The sequence below is a fragment of the Xyrauchen texanus genome, chromosome 7 (genome assembly GCF_025860055.1).
Source record: "Xyrauchen texanus isolate HMW12.3.18 chromosome 7, RBS_HiC_50CHRs, whole genome shotgun sequence".
Classification (NCBI taxonomy): domain Eukaryota; kingdom Metazoa; phylum Chordata; class Actinopteri; order Cypriniformes; family Catostomidae; genus Xyrauchen; species Xyrauchen texanus.
The window spans coordinates 3,678,216-3,700,768 of record NC_068282.1 but is presented as its reverse complement, the minus strand read 5'-3'; the positions used below and the strand labels follow the sequence as shown (position 1 = coordinate 3,700,768).

The window sequence follows — 22,553 nt, the reverse complement described above, 5'->3', positions numbered from 1 at the left end:
TCCAATCTGTCAAAATAAAAGTTTTTTTCTTTCCTTTTTATAAGGAAATAAATATATGTGGGAATAAATAAATATAAAAATAAATGACCACATAAATAAAATAAAATAAATAAATAAATATATATATATATATATATATATATATATATATATATATATATATATATATATATATATATATATATATATATATATATATATATATATATATTTTTTTTTTTTTTTTTAAATAAATGAATAAATAAATAAAAGTTAAAAATAATAAAAATAGTTAAAATAAATACAGAAAATAATAAAGGAAAAAGTCCTACAATAATAAATTCAGGAATAGATTTAATTAACAACTAATTATATTTGTTTTATCAAGACATTTATTCCTTTTTTTATTTTCTTATTATTACATTTATTTATTTATTATTTTTGCATTTATCTATCTGTCTGTCTGTCTGCCTGCCTCCTCTATCTATCTATCTATCTATCTATCTATCTATCTATCTATCTATCTATCTATCTATCTATCTATCTATCTATCTATCTATCTATCTATCTATCTATCTATCTATCTATCTATCTATCTTTCTCTCTGTCTGTCTGTCTGTCTGCCTCCTTCTCTATCTATCTATCTATCTATCTATCTATCTATCTATCTATCTATCTATCTATCTATCTATCTATCTATCTATCTATCTCTCTGTCTGTCTGTCTGTCTGCCTCCTCTATCTATCTATCTATCTATCTATCTATCTATCTATCTATCTATCTATCTATCTATCTATCTATCTATCTATCTATCTATCTATCTCTCTGTCTGTCTGTCTGTCTGCCTCCTTCTCTATCTATCTATCTATCTATCTATCTATCTATCTATCTATCTATCTATCTATCTATCTATCTATCTATCTATCTATCTATCTATCTATCTATCTTTCTCTCTGTCTGTCTGTCTGTCTGTCTGCCTCCTTCTCTATCTATCTATCTATCTATCTATCTATCTATCTATCTATCTATCTATCTATCTATCTATCTATCTATCTATCTATCTATCTATCTATCTATCTATCTATCTATCTATCTATCTTTCTCTCTGTCTGTCTGTCTGTCTGCCTCCTTCTCTATCTATCTATCTATCTATCTATCTATCTATCTATCTATCTATCTATCTATCTATCTATCTATCTATCTATCTATCTATCTCTCTGTCTGTCTGTCTGTCTGCCTCCTCTATCTATCTATCTATCTATCTATCTATCTATCTATCTATCTATCTATCTATCTATCTATCTATCTATCTATCTATCTATCTTTCTCTCTGTCTGTCTGTCTGCCTCCTTCTCTATCTATCTATCTATCTATCTATCTATCTATCTATCTATCTATCTATCTATCTATCTATCTATCTATCTATCTATCTATCTCTCTCTGTCTGTCTGCCTCTATCTATCTATCTATCTATCTATCTATCTATCTATCTATCTATCTATCTATCTATCTATCTATCTATCTATCTATCTATCTATCTATCTATCTATCTATCTATCTATCTATCTGTCTGTCTGTCACATATGGATCTACAAAATTCCCAGATAGTGTAAAATGTTCTAGACAATTAGAAAATAATAGAATACAATACATTCTCTTATATTTTATTTGTTCACATATCAAAGAGATGATGCAACAAATGTAAAACAGGATTCTTTACTTTCAAGCTGAAATGTGTTGTACTTGCTATAGTTTACTTCCATGTTGCTTCTTCGTCAAATGTAAATCAAATCAATCACTGAAACAACACACTACTTGCTTTTGCTAGTCAGTTATTTGTGGTTACCTTGAGTAACAAATGTCATGCATAATATGTATGTGTACATGCATATGGGATACAGATAATTAAACAATATTGCCATAGTAGAAATAGATGCCCTGTGATAGTAAACTTGAATTTAAATGAAATAATATAATTTATAGAAGTGGAAATAAGTATCTCTATTACATATCTTGGGTCAATAAAGGCGCTATACACTTTTGCTAATTAAATGTATTTATTTATTTTGCAATTATGCAATTTTTTTCATGTTAGACAATTCATAGGAGAAAGATTGGTGAATTCGAAAGAAGTGGGGGCATAATTAAAAAAAATGATGAGGTAAAGGAAGTAAAAGTTAAAGTTAGTCAGTAAGTTTTTCCTCATTAAAAAAGTTTAACTCCTAAAGATATGAATTGTAATTTTGCAATATATGTAGGAAATCATGACCACATTACATTAAAATGAAGACTCCAGTCATATCAGTAATCTTATAAAAGCTGTTTTATTCTACATAGAGAGGGTCCGCACATGGGGGCTTCCATGTTAGAATCACATGACCAGCCGAATACTACTTGCTTAATCTCATAATATAAAAAATATATAATTACAGGTAAATAATATGTATTATAATATATTCAACTATGTTAACATTTTTAAATGTGGGTTAACATCACGAGGAAAAGCTGTATTCAGAAAACACTTCATAATATTATATTAAATTCCTTAATTTATAAATATGCTATTAAATATACCTTTAATATATAATTATGATGATGTTATATTATTATTAAATTATTTTAACATTATGAGGAAGTAAGTTAACATTTCAGGAAACACGCCATTATTATTTTTTAAATATCTGAATAGGACTTTTATTTTGAAAATATTCCCCTCCCATACTGTTTCTAAGCAACACGTAGTTCCGCACAGGATCGGGCAAGATTGCGGCTTTTTATTGTTGCAGTGAGTCGTTTTCTTAAATTATTCGGCCAAATTACCTCAAACAAGACGGTGCAGAATTAAAGCGGATCTTTTCCAGCTTCCCATTGTAACGGTAAGACTGCGTCGATGATCCGAAAAAACTCCTCTTGGAATTTTATATTCTGCAGCGTGTATTGGTATAAATGCAAGCTAATGGACTAGTCAAAACGGACTAGTGGAGTACAATATGTTTCTTTTGTACGGATTTAAGAGAAACTGAAAGTAGTCCTGCTTAGACGAATAAAATATAAGATTAAGAAGTCGATGCCTCCAACTCGAACGCGCTTCGCCGCGTAAAATCATCGCAGCGCGAGCTCAAGTAAGCGGTTTATCTGTGCGGCTTTATTGTGCAACATGGCGCGTGTTTGATTCCTGGACTGGCCGACATGTGCGCGGTTTCTCACAACAGCCTTAATATGGAAATGATATATAAACCAGATGCATTTCTCATAGGATTAATAGGTCTTTTGTCGTTCGCAGTACCATTTTCGCATTTTCTTAAAGGTAATCTGTCGCCATGTGGCGTCACTGTTCTCTTACAAAATGGCTGTCGATGCTTCGTACAATCCCTCTTTCCCATTCTGCCCATTTTCATTGGCTCTACCTGATGATTATAGTAGTTTTATTTTATAGAAAAACCTGACAATGGGGGGTTGATGGACCGTGTATTGCAGTGTGTGTGTGTGTGTGTGTGTGTATGTATATATATATATATATATATATATATATATATATACATACACACACACACACACTGCATAATATATTATTATTTTTTTTTTTTAACGTAGTATTAGTCCGGTTTTGTTTTGACCCTCGTGAGACAATGAGGAGAGGTGCAATTGCTGCACATATTCTTTGGCTTTTTTAATGTCATAAACTCGGAAATAATTGTCAGTAATTATAGGTAGTCAATGAGTTGTACTGCATTAAGGCATGCAACTGTAGTGGCTTTTTATTATTTTAAGTCAAAAGTTGCATTTCTTTTTTGTATTTAGGATGTCTCATTTGCTTTAACCCTTGTGCGACCTTCGGGACATTTTTGTTTTTTTCGATCATTTTGGCTTTGTTAATCCTAACGGCATACATTTTCATGTGTACACAAAATAGTTACACTCAGGACCTTAAGGACAAAAATGTCCCCATTAAAACTGCCATATTTGATCACCGTGCCATTAAAGCATAAAATCATGAATTCTGTGATATTATGCCTTCATTCAGGAGCCCTGGCTTCAATATGAAAATTTTGTATATTTTCCACCAGATGACGCCATGTTTGGCCTGTGGAGCAAATACATGCTTTTTACCTATTTTCTGTTTGCCTTATTATAGAGCACTGCAGACCAATTTAATAAATGATGCAGATAAAATTGTGTGTGTGTTTGAATGTATGTCAAAGTTTGTTTTGAATGTGTTTGAGACATTTGTGTGTGTGTAAAAACAACAACAGTGGCATTATGTGAACAAACTGGCATTTAAAGGGTTAAAATCCTGAAAATTCATGAATATTTGGTAGTTATGATCAGGACTGATGTTGTTGGTTAAAAAAAATTAACTCATTGCAAGTGGAAAATACTATTAAAATGTAATATTATTATGGCAGTTTATTGACGTGGACATTTTTGTCATCTAAGGACCTCTGAGTAACTTTTAAATTGATGCACAAGGGTTAAAGTCCTTTTAAAACAGTGCACAATATGAACTTCCACTATTGTCATATTCAGGATTTTGTTGTTCTATTAAACTGACTTTATTATCTTGGGCTGGGTATTGATACAGTTTTCCCGATTTGATTCCATTTCTCAAGCTCTCGATTTATATGGATATATTTCTGATATGTCCATTTTCCTTACATAGTAAATAAATGGTCTCACAGCTAATTCTGTAAATTATACAGGGAGCATTTTAACCTGGTACTTTACAAATTATATTTTCATCGTTTTTCATTATTGGTCAGTTAAGATTTAAAAAAATTAGCAAATATGTTTTTTTTCTTTGATATATTTTGTGACGTGTAATGCATCATTTTTTTTTACTATTTATAAGTATTTAGGCTACATTGATTTGTAGAACACAAGCTAAAATCGGTACCGTCTCTTTAAGAAAATCGTCAGTTCAATCCATCCATCTTCAACCGCTTATCCGAAGTCGGGTCGCAGGGGCAGCTGCTCCAGCAGGGGGCCCCAAACGTCCCTATCCCGATCCACATTAACCAGCTCTGACTGGGGGACCCCGAGGCGTTCCCAGGCCAGTGTGGAGATGTAATCTCTCCACCTAATCCTGGGTCTTCCCTGAGGCCTCCTACCAGCTGGACGTGCCTGAAACACCTCCCTAGGGAGGTGGACAGGGCGCATCCTTACCAGATGCCCAAACCACCTCAACTTACTCCTTTCTACTCAAAGGAGCAGCCTGGCTCTACTCCGAGCTCCTCACGGATGACTGATCTCCTGTCAATGAAGTTAAATAGCCTTGAGCTAGTGGCTAATCAGACATTTTTAGTCGCAAAATTTGGTGGAGAATTGGAAAATTATTTACTCGAGTTGTACATTTGTGCATAAAATATTGATCTTGGGATTTAAGAATTGATATCGAGATCGCTATGCATCGGAAAAAATGTATTTTTACCCAGTCCTATTGGCATCACTTTTTTCTGACTTTTTATAATTTAGGAGTACAGTACATAAATAGTAGGCATACCACATACGATTACATAATAATGTTCTAGTAACTTATAATTGCATAGCCTAGTACAATATATTTGTGATACAAGACTTTGATGCTAAAAACACTGTTTCACTCTCCAGGGTCAGTATTTGCAAACTGTTAGATATTTACGTGGTAGCCATTGAAAATGGGCAGAAAGTGTCAGTGGTTTTGTAGTATTAGCATAAGGAACTCATTGGCCATTTTTTGCGACTTAATAGAATCTCTTCGGATTCGCAGATGGCGAAACCTAAGTGGGGCGCAAAGTCTACAACAGTGGTGACCTGGTCGTCTCCAACTACCATTCTTGAAACATGCAAATTAAGGCGTGTGTCAAGAGTAACTGCGGCTGTTTCGTCGGTGTGGGTGTCGCGTTGTCAAAATAGTGAATAAATACCCTTCGGCTTACCCTTTCAAGGCTCAATTCTTGACTCTTGTTGGACATTTAATGAGTCACGATGGGCAAAATTTTCATTGACTGAACATCGTTCATCATTTTCTCCAAGCGTCTTTGGACCTTAGCATACATTCGTTTAAACATTTTTATTTTAAACGTGGAATAAAGCACCATATATTGTATCAGTATGGTCGCCTGAACTACATCTGTCTGTACTTGGTTTCTTTTCATCATTAGCTTTCATCCATTAATTGATGACAAATATTGTCGTGGTCCGAGAAAATGTTCAAGGAATTTTTGGGGAGCATTTTCTATTTATCCCCATAAACCATAACTACTTTTTCAGGTGTATTTGGTGGGCAGCAATCAAACGTTTTATCGTTATCTTCAGCAACAACAACAAATACATTCAGTGGAAATCTGTACCCTGGGAACACATGATTGAGATGAATTCTTGATTTTTCCTAACAGTTTATTTTCTTTGTCTTTACCTACAAAATTTCATTAAGAACAGGGAAAAACTGCTTCATTATAAAGCACATTGTGAAGAGAACATGTTCGAGAACGTTACGGACTACTCCAATGGCTGAAGCCCAAAGTATACTTGAACACTTACCGTATGCGTACAGTCGAACACTCAGCATTTCTTGACGTGCACATCCACTGTTCTTGTTTCCACCTTAGTCTCCTGTTGTTCACCAGCATGCACATAGTCTTTTATTGCACGTGTGAAGCAACGGCCCAACGGTGAGTGTTACCACCTTGAGGACACTTTTATTAGTGCAATTAATTCCAGGTGCACGTGCTTACATGCGCGTTCAGAGGATGGGACATTAGAAAAATCGGGCCGCATGCGTATAGTGTTCAAACACTCTGCAATTGACCATTTACAGCATTTCATCTGTACACAGACTAGGGCTGCAACTAACGATTAAAAAGTGACATTTTATTTCCTTTTATTAAAATAAAATATATATATATATTTTTACAGTCTGTAAGGATATGGTTCGATTTACAGTACTGAACTCATCATTATTCTATACTCAAAACTTTGAACAAAGCCTGAATCATGATAAATTAAGTTTGAAATTATTATTACATTCAGGACAAATGCAAAACGCAAAACAACTCCTTTCATTATTTGTAAAACTTTGTAGATCAAAAAGTAATTAGAGTAAAATGATCCATTGGGGATGAAGTGGCACTAAAAATCAGTCCAGCAGAGGTTAGTGGTGACACCAGAATAGAAATATTAATAATTCTGCCAAGCTAAAAATGTATAATTGTTACATATGTTTGTGCTGTCACTGAATACATACATTTTAAGTATTTTAAATTATTAATATAGGTTTTAAAATAGTATTGTCACTGATTTCATTTTTCTAAACTATTCTTTCCAAAAATGTGCTTTTATATAGTAAAATAATGTTTGCCATGGTGTAAGTTTACATGTGAAATCAGATATTACATTATCAGGGCCCTTAGCATTATTATACATTATGTTCAGCATTACATACAGTTTAATATAGTACAATCATCTGTAAACGCAGTGCAGATTCACTCTCGTGCTGAAAAGTCTCATCCCGGTGTATATTGTATTACATGCGCTTGGATGATGAGAAACGATCTATAACAATTTAAACGCACACTTTGACCTGAGACATCAGTGTGACATCATTGAAAGCTGCACAATTGATTACATTGAACTGAAAGCACGATATGAAGTTGCACGAGTTTAATCAAAGTGATTGCGCTCCATTTATCCATTGCGATCGGTTTGATGCGACTGTGCGCATGCTCGGTGAAGTTTAATGGAGACTCTCATATGGAAGCCTATAAACAAAGTTTTGCAAAATATGTGGAAATACACGCCTGATTTTGAATTCATAACATGTACATATAATTAAACGGAAAATAGCAATAAAAATTTAAGTCGTGCTGGAGAGAAACAACTCTTCAGCGAATCAAACAGCACAATCAATCTTTCAACACACATGATGCAGCAACCGCTCCACATTAAACTGTATGCTTATTATGATCTCCTTTGAAGCGTTTAGAAAGTGCTCTCGTGCGCTGAACAACTTAGGTGGTGATTTTTCCTCGTCACCTTGTCTCCGTTGTTTTTCAAATGAGTTTCGTCATGCAACACATTTTTCACCGGGCTGTAAAGTGACATCACCGATGGAGCTTCTCCGTGCTCACTTTATTTTTCCAACTATTTGATAATGAAATTTGTTTATGATTTATATTAGCGATAATAATAGATTTTATCCATTCGTTGTTTCAGCCCTAACACCAGACGCATAGAGTTTGCAAACCTTAAGTATACTTTGGGCTTAAGATGGGAGTCAATATCAGCTTAAAAAAATCTTGGAGTAAGATTTGGCTCTCTAAGCCAATTTAATATTTTTTTAAATATAGTGTAGCTAAATTATCAATACGCACAATGTTCTTCTGTTATTATTTTAGCTATGAGGTAGCAAAACACTGTGTGTGTGATCAGAACTGTATAAAGAAATTCTAGTTGTTGAAAAGCTTCTCAAGTTTATCTTTTATAGTTCTTAAACGACTGCTGCAGTGTTTAGTTACTTTGTCCAGACATTTTACCTTTTGGAATTTCTCTTTTCTTCCATGTTGATGCATCGTCAATTTCAAGACCTTGGGGGAAAATTAGCTAATCTGCAAAATAGTGTTGTATCTAGAATCAACTGCAAGCGTTCCTTAACCGTGCAGCTGAACCTAAAGCTCGTAGAGGCATGTCGCACAGAAGAAGCCGGAGTAGTTCGCCACCATCGTTTGGCACCAACAGCAATGACCCCCGTGACCTGGAGCGAAGGATTTTTGTCGGAAATTTGCCCACTGCTCACATGGCGAAGAAGGACATGGAGGATCTGTTCAGGCCATATGGCAAAATACAGGGTTAGTAGCGTACATGTATCAAAGACTAATATAGAGGTTTCGTAAAATATCGAATTGTACGGTGCTTCCTTAATTTGTGTTCTCTACAATTCTTCAGACATTGGTCACGTTTTTAAGAAAGTAAGGGACACTAAGGCCAACAATCCACCAACAAAACCGCATTTTCGTGCATAAAACGGAAATGATTGTTCCTTTTTGCAGCCTTGTCCCTGTTTCGTGGGTACGGATTTGTGCAGTTTGAACGAGTGGAAGATGCTGAGGCCGCTAAAGCTGGACATAACGGTCGAATTTATAGAGGTTATAAACTAGGTAAGGTGTGATATAGTGCTTGAACACAGAATTTGGGCCTGTTTACATCACCAAATGTTTTTCAAATTTAACTTAAAAGAAATACCTTTTGATGTTATGTATTTATAATTACAATTAATGTAAAATCCAATCCAAATATATTTAATGTCTAATCAAAATATCTAATTGTTGTGAATCCAAGGCTGTAACCATTTCTTGAACATTGGGGGGGCTTTTTTTGTGGGCGGGGCATGATGGGTGTTGAGGTCACAGATATAATGGTACTCGGATAATGGTATCATTAAAATACCATAAAAGTAGTCCATACAACACCAAGCTTTTCAATGACCCCAGAAATCTTGGAATAATGTGCACCACTCATTTGGACTACTGTTATGATGTTTTTATATCAACCTTTAATAGTTTTTGTCCTTTATGAAGCTTGACCGCTCCTGCTCACTTTAAACTGTTATTCTATGGAATAAAGCTGCTTAAAATATCTATTTTTATGTTGCAAGATAAAGTAACAGCATATGCGTTTTGAACAACATAAGGGTTAGTAAATAAGTGAATAAAAGTACATTTTCAGGTGAAAGACTCAAAATAAAACTGTCTCTTATAAAAAGGTGAGCCTTAAAGAGATGCTGTACAAAATTCAGAATTAAAGAAATGTAGTAAATCTTAAATTGACTGTTAATGATTACCTAATAATATTTGCACTGAAAATATGACTGTCTTCGTCACAACCTAAAAACTCAATGGAAGCCTGAAATCACAGTTCGCTTTAAACGCTTTGTGTTTAATTGATCATTTTCTGAAAAGCTCCTTCAAACACCTGCCAGATTACCACATTTATTCAATTCCTTTACAATGTACACACATTGGCTCTTTATCTTAAGCCGGATATGCTGAAAACTACTCCGTTATTGTTTTCACATCCACAATTATGAATGACATCCGAATCACGTACTCTACATGACATATTTTCAATTCAAAACGTCAAATTTCACCAAATGGTGAATAGTTTGTACCATTAGAAATTACTTTTGGTTGGTACAACATTTTTATAATAAAACAGTGGTAAAATTGTACATGTTTAGTTGGATACTTTCATCTTACATGACACTAACACTCTTAACCTGAACTGCTTGCTGATGCATGCCGCTTCATCGATTTGATTGGCAATTATTGGGGGGTCAGACAATCTGGCTATATCTGATTATTGGGCGGGACTTGTCCCCCTCAATGTTTATTGAGGTTACGGCCCTGGGTGAATCCATCCATCTATCTATCTATCTATTAAAACCAAAGGTCAGAGATGATAAATGCTTACAGTACTTTTTATCTCCCCTCAGCATTTTGTGTGTGTATCTTTGTGGTTGTATCTTTGGGGATGTTAATAGAAGTTAAATCAAATTGACACAAACTAATTCGCGTACAAATTGGCGTGTTTTGTTTTATGCAATAAAGCCACAAATCCGATGTTCACCCACCTCACTTGTCTAAAATCTCATAACAAAGGAAAAATCTCATTATTTTCTGAAATTTTACATTCATTGTAGTTGACAAACAAATTGCTTCAAGCTTCAATTTTTGTACGTTGTATGAAAAATTATCCAACTTTTTTCAATTTTATTGGAATGTAAATGTATCAGTAACTTTATCTGTACATTTAAGATACATCTGCAACACTGTTACCCATTTTGCTTTTTTAATTTGATACATTTTATTTAATGTTTATGTCCGTGTAATTTATTGCTGTAAAATAATAATTTTACAAATCAGGATTTTAAGCTGTATGGAAACCATATTTTGGTAATAAATAGAAAAGCAGTGGCTCATGTAATAAGTGTGTCCTGAGTTGGACAATTATTTTCTAATGGTTTGACTATTTGAATTTGAATTTGACTTTTATTTTTATTTTAAGAGTTTCAAGCCCTATTTTCTGCCATTTTTCTGCCAAATTGCCAATTAATGTTGGTAGGCTAGGACTAACTTTAATATTAAGACTAGATGGGAATCTCAATTATTTAAATGATTGAGCACATGTTTATAGACAACCTTCACTGCTTTCTTTAATGTAGTATTTAATTAGTTTACTACAGTTTATGTCATTTGGAAATACTGAGACAAAACTTTTTATTTTGCATAAGTTGGAGAATGTTGATTCATCCCCTCAGTAAAAACGGGTTTGGTTCTGAAATATTTCGTCAATTGTTATGTTGAACGTTTGGATTGGTTTATTTTCAGATGTAAATATGGCAGCGGAGAGACGGCAGAATAAACCCAGGTCGAGCCCTCCACGCAGGTAAAGTATCGCTGGAATTCTTGCTAATGAAGATGACCTCAATCGAACATTCCGGTAAACGTTTTTTTCCTTCAACAATGGAATCCATCCAAATGGCACGATTAAAGCACTGTCGTTGTGTGCTGCGTGGAATCGGATTAATTTATATTCCTCGAGGCTCTTCGGTCTTAGTTTTATTCTGTTTATTTTATTCTGCTCTCGCTTTTTTTAGTTGTCAGAATGAACTGAAATAAAGTTGAAAGGGTCATTTGAGTGCATTTCCCTTTGTGTCTCTGTCTAAATGGTGTGTTACTCATTCTGTTCACCTGCTACGCACTATTTTCAAAATCGTCAACTGAAAGTCAATCAACACTTCCTGCTGGAGTCTTTAGGGACACTCAATTTAATGTTCTTTAAAACGTTTTATAGTTATGCTGCGTTGACGCAAATTATTCTTACACGGGTGGGATGTAAACATTTATATGAAGAAGAAAAAACTCCGATTGGAGTTAGTTTATTAAACTCTTTGGTTTGAACAATCAAAATGTATGGTCAGGAAATAAATAGTTGTTACTTTTGGAGTGTATTTCTTTTTGGTCCAGTCGTTATTTTCTCCATTTTAAAAGTTGAATTCGTGAGCGGCTAATAATTTAATTGGCGTGGAACAAAGTGCTCTATGTTGTTTTCTCGGAAGCAATTAAAATAGAAAAAAAATTAAATACTGTTTGGCCTGAAATTGCAATATTTTACTGCCAAATAAAATGTTGTTATAATAAATACTAAAAGCACTGATGAGGAGAAGCATTTTTGTCATGTGGAACCTGCTGTACATTTTTCGCAAAATCTTTGTCTACGGGTTTGGAAACTTCCCGGAACTGACACTAATGCCCATGTTAGCTTAAAAAGGCACAGCGACCAACACTGAGACCAGTAACTGTTCTGTTTGGATGGAAGTCAACGGAGGAGATGCCTCAGTACGCTGAAACTGATATTTTCATAAACTCATCACTTAATAAATCGATTGCCTGATCGCTAATCTTCAGCATGTTTGCGATGTCATTCGTTTTGGAGTTTGCAACAAATGATTTGCTGTTGTATTAGAGAAGTGACGTGAATTTTGCGACTGGTAGGATCTCATTCACTCATTTCTGTGGTCTTTGCCAACGGTGACACACTGACAATGTTTCACCGATGTAAGAGCTATTGTATGTTTGGCTTACAAGGCGCACGTTAAACCTTGTTTACGTTGTGATCTTTCTCAGTGATACAAACACAAATGTTATTTTCTCATTAAAATCTCTGGTAATGCCTGAAAAAAAATTATTTGTTTTACAAATGCTTTATTTGTTCAAGGTGTCATTTGTACCATTTAAGTAATGTAAAAATGTCTAAAGCGTTTAACTAAAATAACATATTTTATGCTACAATTTAGTCCCAAGTTTTGGTCAAAAAGTGGTCTGTTTCTGTCTTATTGTTGGCATGTGTTGATTATATTCTCTTTGTCTGTTCAGGCCTGCCAGTGGTTATGGGGAAAGTCGAGAGCCCCGTCCACGGTCTCGGTCCCCAGTCGGACGAGGTTCTAGAGACCACCGTGATGGCCGAGAAATGAGAGAGCACAGCCGTGAGCCGCGGCCCGGTCCACCTCGTGAACATGATGCTAGAGTCCCTGGTGAGGAACGATACAGGGGGTCAGAGAACAGGGAGAAAGATCCTCACTACAGGTGCATAAGATTTACTGTGTTGGTTTTTGTTTATTTTCTTTGTCAAAGTTTATATTGTATATAGGTTTTCCTTGTACAAAAACGTAATCTGAACAACATTTCTATGTTTTCACAGAGAAGAAGGTTATGACCGTTATTACCGCGGAGAGTACGACTATTATCGGAAAAAGGATGAGCCATACACGGACCGCTACAGAGAACCCTGGAATGGCAGGAGAGAGCCAGAGGGTTAGTGTTTGATGTTTACAACCAGTCTAAAGCCACCGATGTGTCCATCTTATTTTGAAGTTATTTAGGGAGCTCTTCATAAATTCTTGGCCCATTTTGTTTTGTTGACAGTTCTTCAGTGCTGTTTGAAATATAAGTGGTTCTCACAAAACACCCCAATGATGAGACCTAAGTGTGTGGTTGTGAATTTGCAGATGAGCGTGTTCGTCCGGAAGAGCGCCGGAGGAATGATTTGTATCGTCAATATTACGAAGAGCTTCAGAGGCGCTATGATGCTGAGAGACCAGTGGACTGTTCCGTTATAGTCGTCAACAAGCTGCAGAAGTGAGTCTCTTCACTATGTTCTTAATGGAAGTCCAAGTGCTGATGAAGTGGAAATAACAAATATTACAAACTTGAGTGAAGCAGTAAATTGGCTCCATGTTTTTGCGCAGGGAATATGCCGAGACGGTGGGCCGAAAGGTTCGTGATCAGGGTATGGTGGTAGATCTCATCTTCCTCAATACAGAAGTCTCATTGACTCAAGCTCTCGAGGATGTGAGTCGGGCTCGTACGCCCTTTGCCATCATTATCACGCAGCAGCACGAGGTGCATCGCTCCTGTACGGTCAACATCCTCATTGGAACCCCACAAGGTATATGATCTTCCACAAAGAGTTTGATCATTGATATTAATTCACTTGCCATATTCCTTTCTTTTAAAATGAAATTATGCGTTGCATATAGTGAAGTCAAAATACAGTGTCCATGCATGTGAACGCAGGGTCGAACAAGTTTAATAAGCCGACAACGTATGTGGTCATGTAAACGCATTAACGACTTTCATTTATCTTTGTACGGTCATAAACGGCATAAGAATAAACTGACACAGGTAGGATTTTGCCCGTAACCCCAGTTTCGCAATGCATGTAAACACATTTGCCGACGTTCTTACCGGCTTATCCAGTGAGCGTTTAATGTCAGGAGCAGAAATTAACTTGATTGTTTCTAATCTCACGTAAACGCGGTTTTCTAGCTTTGTATGAGGTTTTTTTTTTTTTTTAAATAAGCTGATTTTTGGAAGTTTTCAGCATATTACCATGCATGTAAACGGGCTCATTGGTTTCTGAATGACAAAATTACGATTTCTGCTAAGACTTGGCTCATACATGTTAAGTAGGTTTGGGAACCAAACCCTGGTCCTTGTTTGGAACCATTTCCATTTGAAATGCCAGAACCATATTATTTTTATGAATTTGGGTTTTGTTCATGTTTGCTGAATGCGCAATTTTGGGCCAATGATGACTGAACACCGTTTCGCCGCTATTGAATCTACAGCATGAAACGCACATTCACCAAACAAATGACTCCTATGAAGTGATGGAAGCTACCATTTGAGACTAAAGGACACTAAATATTTGCAAACTACTCCAATCAAATCCAGTGTTGAATTTTAGTCATTCTTCGCAGAGATGTACATATGGCACTTAACTTTGAATATACACTATTTAACTAAACATGTATTTCTTTATGCTGCAGAACACAGGAACATGCCTATGCAGGATGCCATGGTGCTGGTGGGCCACAACTTTGACACTTTTAAAGCGGAGCACCGTGCCAAAGAAAGAGACGAGATTGCCAGGAAGGCAGCTAAGATGGCCGATGACGTGTTGATGAGGGAGCTTGACCGAGAGGGACACCCGGTCTCCGTCCTGACTGCAATCACACTGCTGTCAGAGGGCAGGTGGGTCAACGTATACCTTACCATTTCTTTTTTTAGAGAAGTGTTTGGTAATGTTTCTGTAGAAATATCCACAACTATTATTCAAGAGCATTTCCTAGAAAATGCCATAAATAACTGCTTTGCTGAATTATACAATGGAGTTTGTAAATAGTTTAGCTCACTCCTATTTAAAAGACTGGGGAATATTCTAATATTCCACAAAATATTGACGAGTGTAATTTCTGCCCTCCTAAATGAAATTGCAAAAGTGTCAAGAGTTTCCATGTCTTTGGAAAAATGATCAATTTGAATGGCTTACTTGCAGGGTCCGGTATAAACTTTTTAGCCCACTAGCCAAGGTGGCTGGTAGTTGAAAACATTTACCAGCCATTTTTATTATTATTATTTGTATTTTATATTTTTATTGCATTTTACAAGTGTATTTTACAGACAAATAAACAATACTGTAAGCATGTTTAAAAGTGAACTGCTTTTTTAACCCTTGTGTGACCTTCGGGACATTTTTTTCTTAAATTTGTGTTTTTTCTAGATTTTTGGCTGTCATAAACTTTGCCAAAGGTTGGCATTTTTTGGGGGAACTTTGAAATTGCAACCTCAGTTCCTATAATATATCTATAATACACTGTGTACACAAAATAGATGCACTCGGGACCTTCTGGGCGGGCATAAATGTCCCCATTAAAACGGCAGTATTTGATCCCAGTACCATTAAAGCATAAAATCATGAATTCTGTGATATCATGCTTTCATTCTGGAGCCCTGGCTTCAAAATATATATATATATATATATATATATCTTTTTATATTTTCCACCAGATGGTGCCATTTTTCTCATATTTAGCCTATGGAGCAAATACAAGCTTTTTCCCTATTTTCTGTTTGCTGTATTATAGAGCACCACAGGCCAATTTAATAAATGATGCAGCTAAAATTGTGTGGGTGTGTTGGTATTGATGTCAGTGTGTGTTTTCAATGTTTGTATTGAGAAATTTGTGTTTGTAAAAAAAACAACAGGGGCATTATGTAAACAAACTGGTATTTAAAGGTTTAAAATCCTGAAAATGAATCAATATTTGGTAGTTATGATCAGGACTGATGTTGTTTTAAAAAATTAGCTCATGGAAAGTGGAAAATAATATTAATATTATATTATTGTGTCCGTTTTTTGACGCAGACATTTTTGTCCTCTAAGGACCTCTGAGTAACTTTTTAATTGACGCACAAGGGTTAAAGAATTGTATTATTTATGAAATATTTATTTGCCAGATAGTCCATTTTAGAATAATTTTTCAGATTATTCACTTATTCCAACAAAACTAAATATTGTTTTTAAACTACATGTTGTCATATGGACGAACAGTAAATAACACTGTAACAGTTCTTGGTTTATTAATTGAATTGAGTCAATTAATTCAGTCAACTCCAACTGATTCATAAGTCTTTTTGATTCACTAAAAAGAGATTTACTGCTAACTAGGGATTTCCTCTTGCCAAATATTATTTAGAACGAGTACTGATACTTCCTTTTCAGTACTCGTCGATACTGATACCTGTTTTTCTTTTCAGCATATCAGCAGTTTATTTCAATGTTATCATCAAAATTGCCTAAAGTTAATTCAATTAATACTTTAATAAAATGAAAATAGAACAATTCATTTTCAACATAATACTGTTATTTTTATCAAATGAGGTGGTGTTAATCAGAACCTAACCAAAATACAACATTTGAGTTAATTTTGTCAAATAAAGTGCTGCATCACAGGTGTAAGATATTGCATAAATATAATAAATTACTATTGATTTATTGTTAGTAGTAGTATTAGGCCCTAATCGAACAGGATTTGTTTTATATGGGGACGTGGGGCATTGTAATAATTACCAGAGTTTCTCAGTAATTTTAATCCCGTGCGAATCGTTCATTTCAGGAATTGTCACGTTCAGCCCCACGTTTCGGAACATAAAATTACATAATGTGAAGGGATTGTCCATATTTTTAATTTAAGAGTAATATATGATTACAGGCTTGTTAATGTCACCAGTTATGCTGTACTTAGCCAGATATTCCAATCAATTTCTTCTAATAATCACAGAGACAGTATATGCTCATTTAATATTTCCTACATAATTAATCAGCACAGTATACATCTTTTAGGTTGTGCGCGTGACAGCAGTGTGTAAATGCTGTAGACGCCCTACAGAAGTTTTCACCTCCGGAAAAGCCGGTTGCTATGTGACTCAGTGATATTAAAGTGCAAACGGCTGCTATTTAAATAAATAAATATGTATTCTGTATGAAGTGTATTAGTGCTCTGCTTGTGGTAATCTGCTAGAGCAGCTGGCTTTAACACAACACCGGCTCTACACATACAAGTACATGAGCGTGGTGTCCCTAAACCACATTTGGCACTTGCCATCGGTTAATTCTGGACCCTGCTTACTTGTAGTTCTTCTAATCGGGTTAAAAAGATCATAAACCATCAAAAATGCCACACTAGAAAACTGAAGAAAAAAAAGAATGATCAGATTTTTACATTTTTAGGTGGTACTATTTTTATATCTATTAATGCAAATTCATAAATCTGTATGCTTGCTCAGTCTGACTGGGATTAATATGGTGGATTATCTTTGCATCTCTCAGGTTTATGACTCCAGAAGAGTTGGCAAGGCTAACTGACTATCTGAGAGATAAACGTGAACGTCTTCTCAGAGGAAGCACTGAACCTGGTGAGTGACATCACTATTTGGAAGAGATGTGTACTTATTTTGTATATTAGGTGTATCAAGCTACATAATGCTGTATTGCAAGCGTTTTCAAACTTTTTAATATTAAGGAGCACCATATAAGATGATTCCCTAGCGCGAGACCTGCTTCCTTATACCCAGCATTTTCATCTATAAAAACCTTTTATGTCATGTTTGAAAAACAGTGTTTTTTATGGAGCCCCTTAGAGGATGGATAGAGCAGGGTTTTTTTTTGCTGAAATAGTTTTGCGTTCCCTAGCAATATATTTACTATGGTTTTACCACAGTATATTTTAACTTTAATATTCATAGTGATAATACAGGAAAACAAAAACTGTGGTACTAAAAATCATAATTTTGTGGTTATGGTTTTACTATACAAATTAGGGCTGTCAATTTAACACGTTATTTCAGTGCGATTTAAGTTTACCAAACATTTACGCAATTAATTGCATGCCCACGGACCATAATAAGGAAGATTCTGGAGTAATGCAAACTTGTAGTACCACCTGTTTACTCCAGAGGGCAGTAAGTGAAATTTCAGCTGTATGAGCAACACAGTTTATACAGTGAAGAAACACTTCAGTAGGCAGAACAACACAAACATGCGTTACGTTCTTGCATTCAAAACACTCGGGAGCGCAAATGTGAACTAAGGGATCTCAAGATGTGTTTAAAGATTGAGTATTAAACTATATTTATCTTGACACAGTGACCTAAACATTTTATGTTTATGACGCAACAAACCCAATACATCTGACGTAGGTGTAAATTGCCAATTTCGATACCACAGCAAATATATGATAATCTGCTATTGAACACTCCTTTAGCATTGGGATGCATTGCTTAACTGTTTTTAAGTAGGGCCCTTATGAAATCTGTTATATTTTTTTATAATAGATAAAAATATAATTAAATGAGATATATATATATATATATATATATATATATATATATATATATATATATATATATATATATATACAAATCTTAACTTTCTCTTGTTTTTTTACCCCACCTCTCTAGGAACACTCCCCCCAGCCGCCACTCATGAGGCCGCTCAGCCAACCCAGACTCTGCCTGGTTCAGCACAACCAACATATTCAAGTCTCTCCATGCATACCCACCTACCCACTGTGCCCACCCCTGTCTCGACCGCCAACCAACAGCAGGAACTCCAGGCTAAAATCCTAAGTATGTTCAACAGCGGCACCGGTGCTACTTCTGCGGCCAATCCTGTTCCAGTACCCCAACTGCAGTCCTACACCTCCAAACTTGGCCCTCAATCCACCGGGCTCCAGTCCTCGCTTGCCACTGGCATGCCCAAAATAGCCGCCATCCAGCCACAGGGTATGATAAACCCTCGCACTTCCCTGAGGCCCCCTCTTCCTCGTTTGCCGGGCCCCCCGAGGTCGTCAGCCACCTCGGGCACTGGGATTAACTTCGATAACCCCAGTGTGCAGAAAGCCCTAGATACGCTCATCCAGAGCGGGCCCATTAACCACTTGGTCAGTATGGGAGGCTCGGGGCAAGCATCTAGGCCAGGGCAGGGGATGGATCAAGGGCCACCATCCATGTCCCACTATTCTCGTCATTACTGAAACAAAATCTCACAAGGACTGTGATTGCTCTGAATTATCATAAATATTTTTTTCCCCCTGTTGTCATTTATGATAAGAAAAAATCTTGATGTGTGTTTCCTGTAAAGTCAGAGTTGAAGTCATAATTTTCTGGTTTTACGGTTTTATTTTTCCTTTTTTGTGTTAGATGGAAACCTATTCGGTGCATGATTGTAATGCTGCATCTTTTGGAATTTGAATATTTCTGTTGTTTTATATCAAATTTGTTCACTGTATATACCAGCTAACTTCTGACTTAATAAATTCATTTTAGATACAGATATTGTGTCTCTGATGTCACTATGAAAGTATGATTCATACACTATATTCCTGTCTTTGAAAATCATACGACTGACCAAATTTAATTTGTTGTTTGATTATAATCACCCCCTCTAGCGAGCTGTATACTTTACAACTGTTGTGACTTGACCATTGCTTCAGTTTAATATGAGACCAATCTAATTGGTTTACACTGGGATGCAGAAATCTTAATGAGCCGGCCTTGAATCATAAACCAAGATTTGATTGAATAATCACTGTTAAAATGGTAGTCATTTATTGCATTTTGTGCTGACAAATCGAAGCCATAGAAAGCACTGGAAATGTAAGATAAAACTACATTGTTTTCTTCATGTACCATGAAACACAATATATAATACTAATTTTATTTGTATCTTTTTAAAATATCAAACTTGCACTGACACAAAAAAAGAATCCCCTCAACACTATTTCTGCTATATTTACAGGACCACCCATTCACCCATGTCTATGGTCCCAGATCTATAGTGTGTACATCATTGTACACGCACGCATTCAACTGAAAACACATAGCAATACCCTACATGGCAATATGACCAAATATCCCAGAAAGGACTAAAATAAAACATCTTGAGAAAATTTGAGAACTCTTTCCCTCCACTACATTCCCTTTCAAATGAATCAAAAACAAGCCTGAGGGATTCTGCCTTTTTTCCCATATATATGCTGATCTAGAATCAGTTCATCTCATTTGCAAACATTCTGATTAGCATTAATTAATGGGTAGATCAAAGTGATTCATTGGCTCTCAACTGTTAGACCTTTGATAAAATTAATTAATATAGGCCTAGTTCTTTAGCCTAACTACAGGCTGTTTTTCCTTGCCATGCTGTTGCAATGCAGCACATCCAGTAATAATTAGCCTAACTACAGGCTGTTTATCGTTGCCATGCAGCATAGTAATGCAGCTCATCCAATTAGAATTAGCCTAACAGTAGTTTTTGTTGTCATGCAGCATAGCAACGCATCTCATGCAGTCAGAATTAGCCTAACTGTAGTTTTTGTGCCATGCAGCATAGCAATGCATCTCATCCAATCAGAATTAGCCTAACTGTAGTTTTTGTTGCCATGCAGCATAGCAACGCATCTCATCCAATCAGAATTAGCCTAACTGTAGGCTGTTTTTGTTGCCATGCAGCATAGCAACACATCTCATCCAATCAGAATTAGCCTAACTAGTTTTTGTTGCCATGGAGCATAGCAACACATCTCATCCAATCAGAATTAGCCTAACTGTAGTTTTTGTTGCCATGCAGCATAGCAACTCATCTCATCCGATCAGAATTAGCCTAAATAGAGGCTGTTTTTCGTTGCCATGCAGCATAGCAACGCATTTCATCCAATCAGAATGAGCCTAACTGTAGTTTTTGTTGCCATGCAGCATAGCAACGCATCTCAGCCAATCAGAATTAACCTAAATAGAGGCTGTTTTTCGTTGCTAAGCAGCATAGCAACGCATCTCATCCAATCAGAATTAGCCTAACTGTAGTTTTTGTTGCCATGCAGCATAGCAATGCATCTCATCCAATCAGAATTAGCCTAAATATAGGCTGTTTTTCGTTGCCATGGAGCATAGCAATGTAGCTCATCTAATTCAAATTTAGAGTCAGAGCAGTATGCATTAAGTCAAATTAGTGAACAAACTCGACACAGATGTTCAGCAAGTCCAAATATGTCTGAGCTGGATTCAAAATATTTTTTAGATTTTAGCGATTATCCACTCAAGCATTTTTTATTTATTTTTTGAGTCTGTTTAGTTTGAGTGGTAGAAAACTAGAATTTAAAAACTGGGCTAAATATTATATATATATATATATATATATATATATATATATATATATATATATATATATATATATATATATATACACACACACACACACACACACACACACACAGACAGCCAAAAGTTTGGAATAATGTACAGAATTTGCTCTTATGGAGAGAAACTGGTACTTTTATTCACCAAAGTGGCATTCAACTGATCACAATGTACAATCAGGACTTTAATAATGTTAAGAATTACTATTATAATTAGAAAATTTGTTTTCTGAACGTGTCTTTTTCTTTGCAATTCTTCCCATAATCCTCCTGAGTCTTCTCTTTACTGTTGTACATGAAACTGGTGTTTAGCGGGTAGAATTCAATGAAGCTGTCAGTGGAGGACATGTGAGGCGTCTATTTCTCAAACTAGAGTCTCTGATGTACTTATCCTCTTGTTTAGTTGCACATCTGGTCTTCCACATCTCTTTCTGTCCTTGCTAGAGACAGTTGTCCTTTGTCTTTGAAGACTGTAGTTACACCTTTGTGTGAAATCTGATTTTTTTTTTTGGCAATTTCAAGCATTGTATAGCCTTCACTCATCAAAACAATGATTGACTGATGAGTTTCTAGAGAAAGTTTCTTATTGCCATTTTGACCTAATATTGATCTTAAGACATGCCAGTCTATTGCATAGTGTGGCAACTCAAACACAAAGACAACGTTAAGCTTCATTTAATGAACCAAATATCTTTCAACTGTGTTTGATATAATGGCAAGTGATTTTCTAGTACCAAATTTGCAATTATCATGATTACTCAAGGATAAGGTGTTGGAGTGATGCTGCTGTCTAGATTTGATAAAAAATGACTTTTTTTAAATAGTGATGGTGCTGTTTTACATCAGTAATGTCCTCACTATACTTTGTGATCAGTTGAATGACACTTTGGTGAATTAAAGTGCCAATTTTATTCCAAAACAGCAAAATCTGTACATTATTCCAAACTTTTGTCCGCCAGTGTGTATGTATGTGTGTGTGTGTGTGTGTGTGTGTGTGTGTAAAAAT

General features: G+C 35.5%; 1 protein-coding gene across 3 annotated transcripts; it reads left to right on the top strand.

The window, feature by feature from the left end:
* Positions 1 to 2,708: 2,708 nt before the first annotated feature.
* On the top strand, positions 2,709 to 19,686 carry LOC127646899 (nuclear receptor coactivator 5-like). 3 transcript variants are annotated; one of them, XM_052130851.1, is made up of 11 exons: positions 2,709 to 2,855; positions 8,539 to 8,801; positions 9,003 to 9,110; positions 11,340 to 11,397; positions 12,888 to 13,097; positions 13,213 to 13,325; positions 13,520 to 13,649; positions 13,760 to 13,959; positions 14,843 to 15,047; positions 17,686 to 17,771; positions 18,816 to 19,686. In XM_052130851.1, the coding sequence occupies exons 2-11, from the start codon at positions 8,639 to 8,641 to the stop codon at positions 19,388 to 19,390; spliced, it is 1,848 nt and encodes a 615-aa protein (XP_051986811.1). In that variant the 5' UTR covers positions 2,709 to 2,855; positions 8,539 to 8,638; the 3' UTR covers positions 19,391 to 19,686. The 3 variants fall into 3 exon arrangements, with proteins under 3 accessions (XP_051986811.1, XP_051986812.1, XP_051986813.1); XM_052130852.1 differs by lacking the exon at positions 9,003 to 9,110; XM_052130853.1 differs by lacking the exons at positions 8,539 to 8,801; positions 9,003 to 9,110.
* The last annotated feature ends 2,867 nt before the right edge of the window (positions 19,687 to 22,553 follow it).

Bases quoted from the DNA above. Each gene is read 5' to 3' on its own strand.
- LOC127646899 (XM_052130851.1), top strand. From the start codon at position 8,639: ATGTCGCACAGAAGAAGCCGGAGTAGTTCGCCACCATCGTTTGGCACC. The intron at 11,398-12,887 runs GTAAAGTATCGC...TTGTCTGTTCAG, and splicing joins AGGTCGAGCCCTCCACGCAG to GCCTGCCAGTGGTTATGGGG. The intron at 15,048-17,685 runs GTGGGTCAACGT...TGCATCTCTCAG, and splicing joins ACACTGCTGTCAGAGGGCAG to GTTTATGACTCCAGAAGAGT.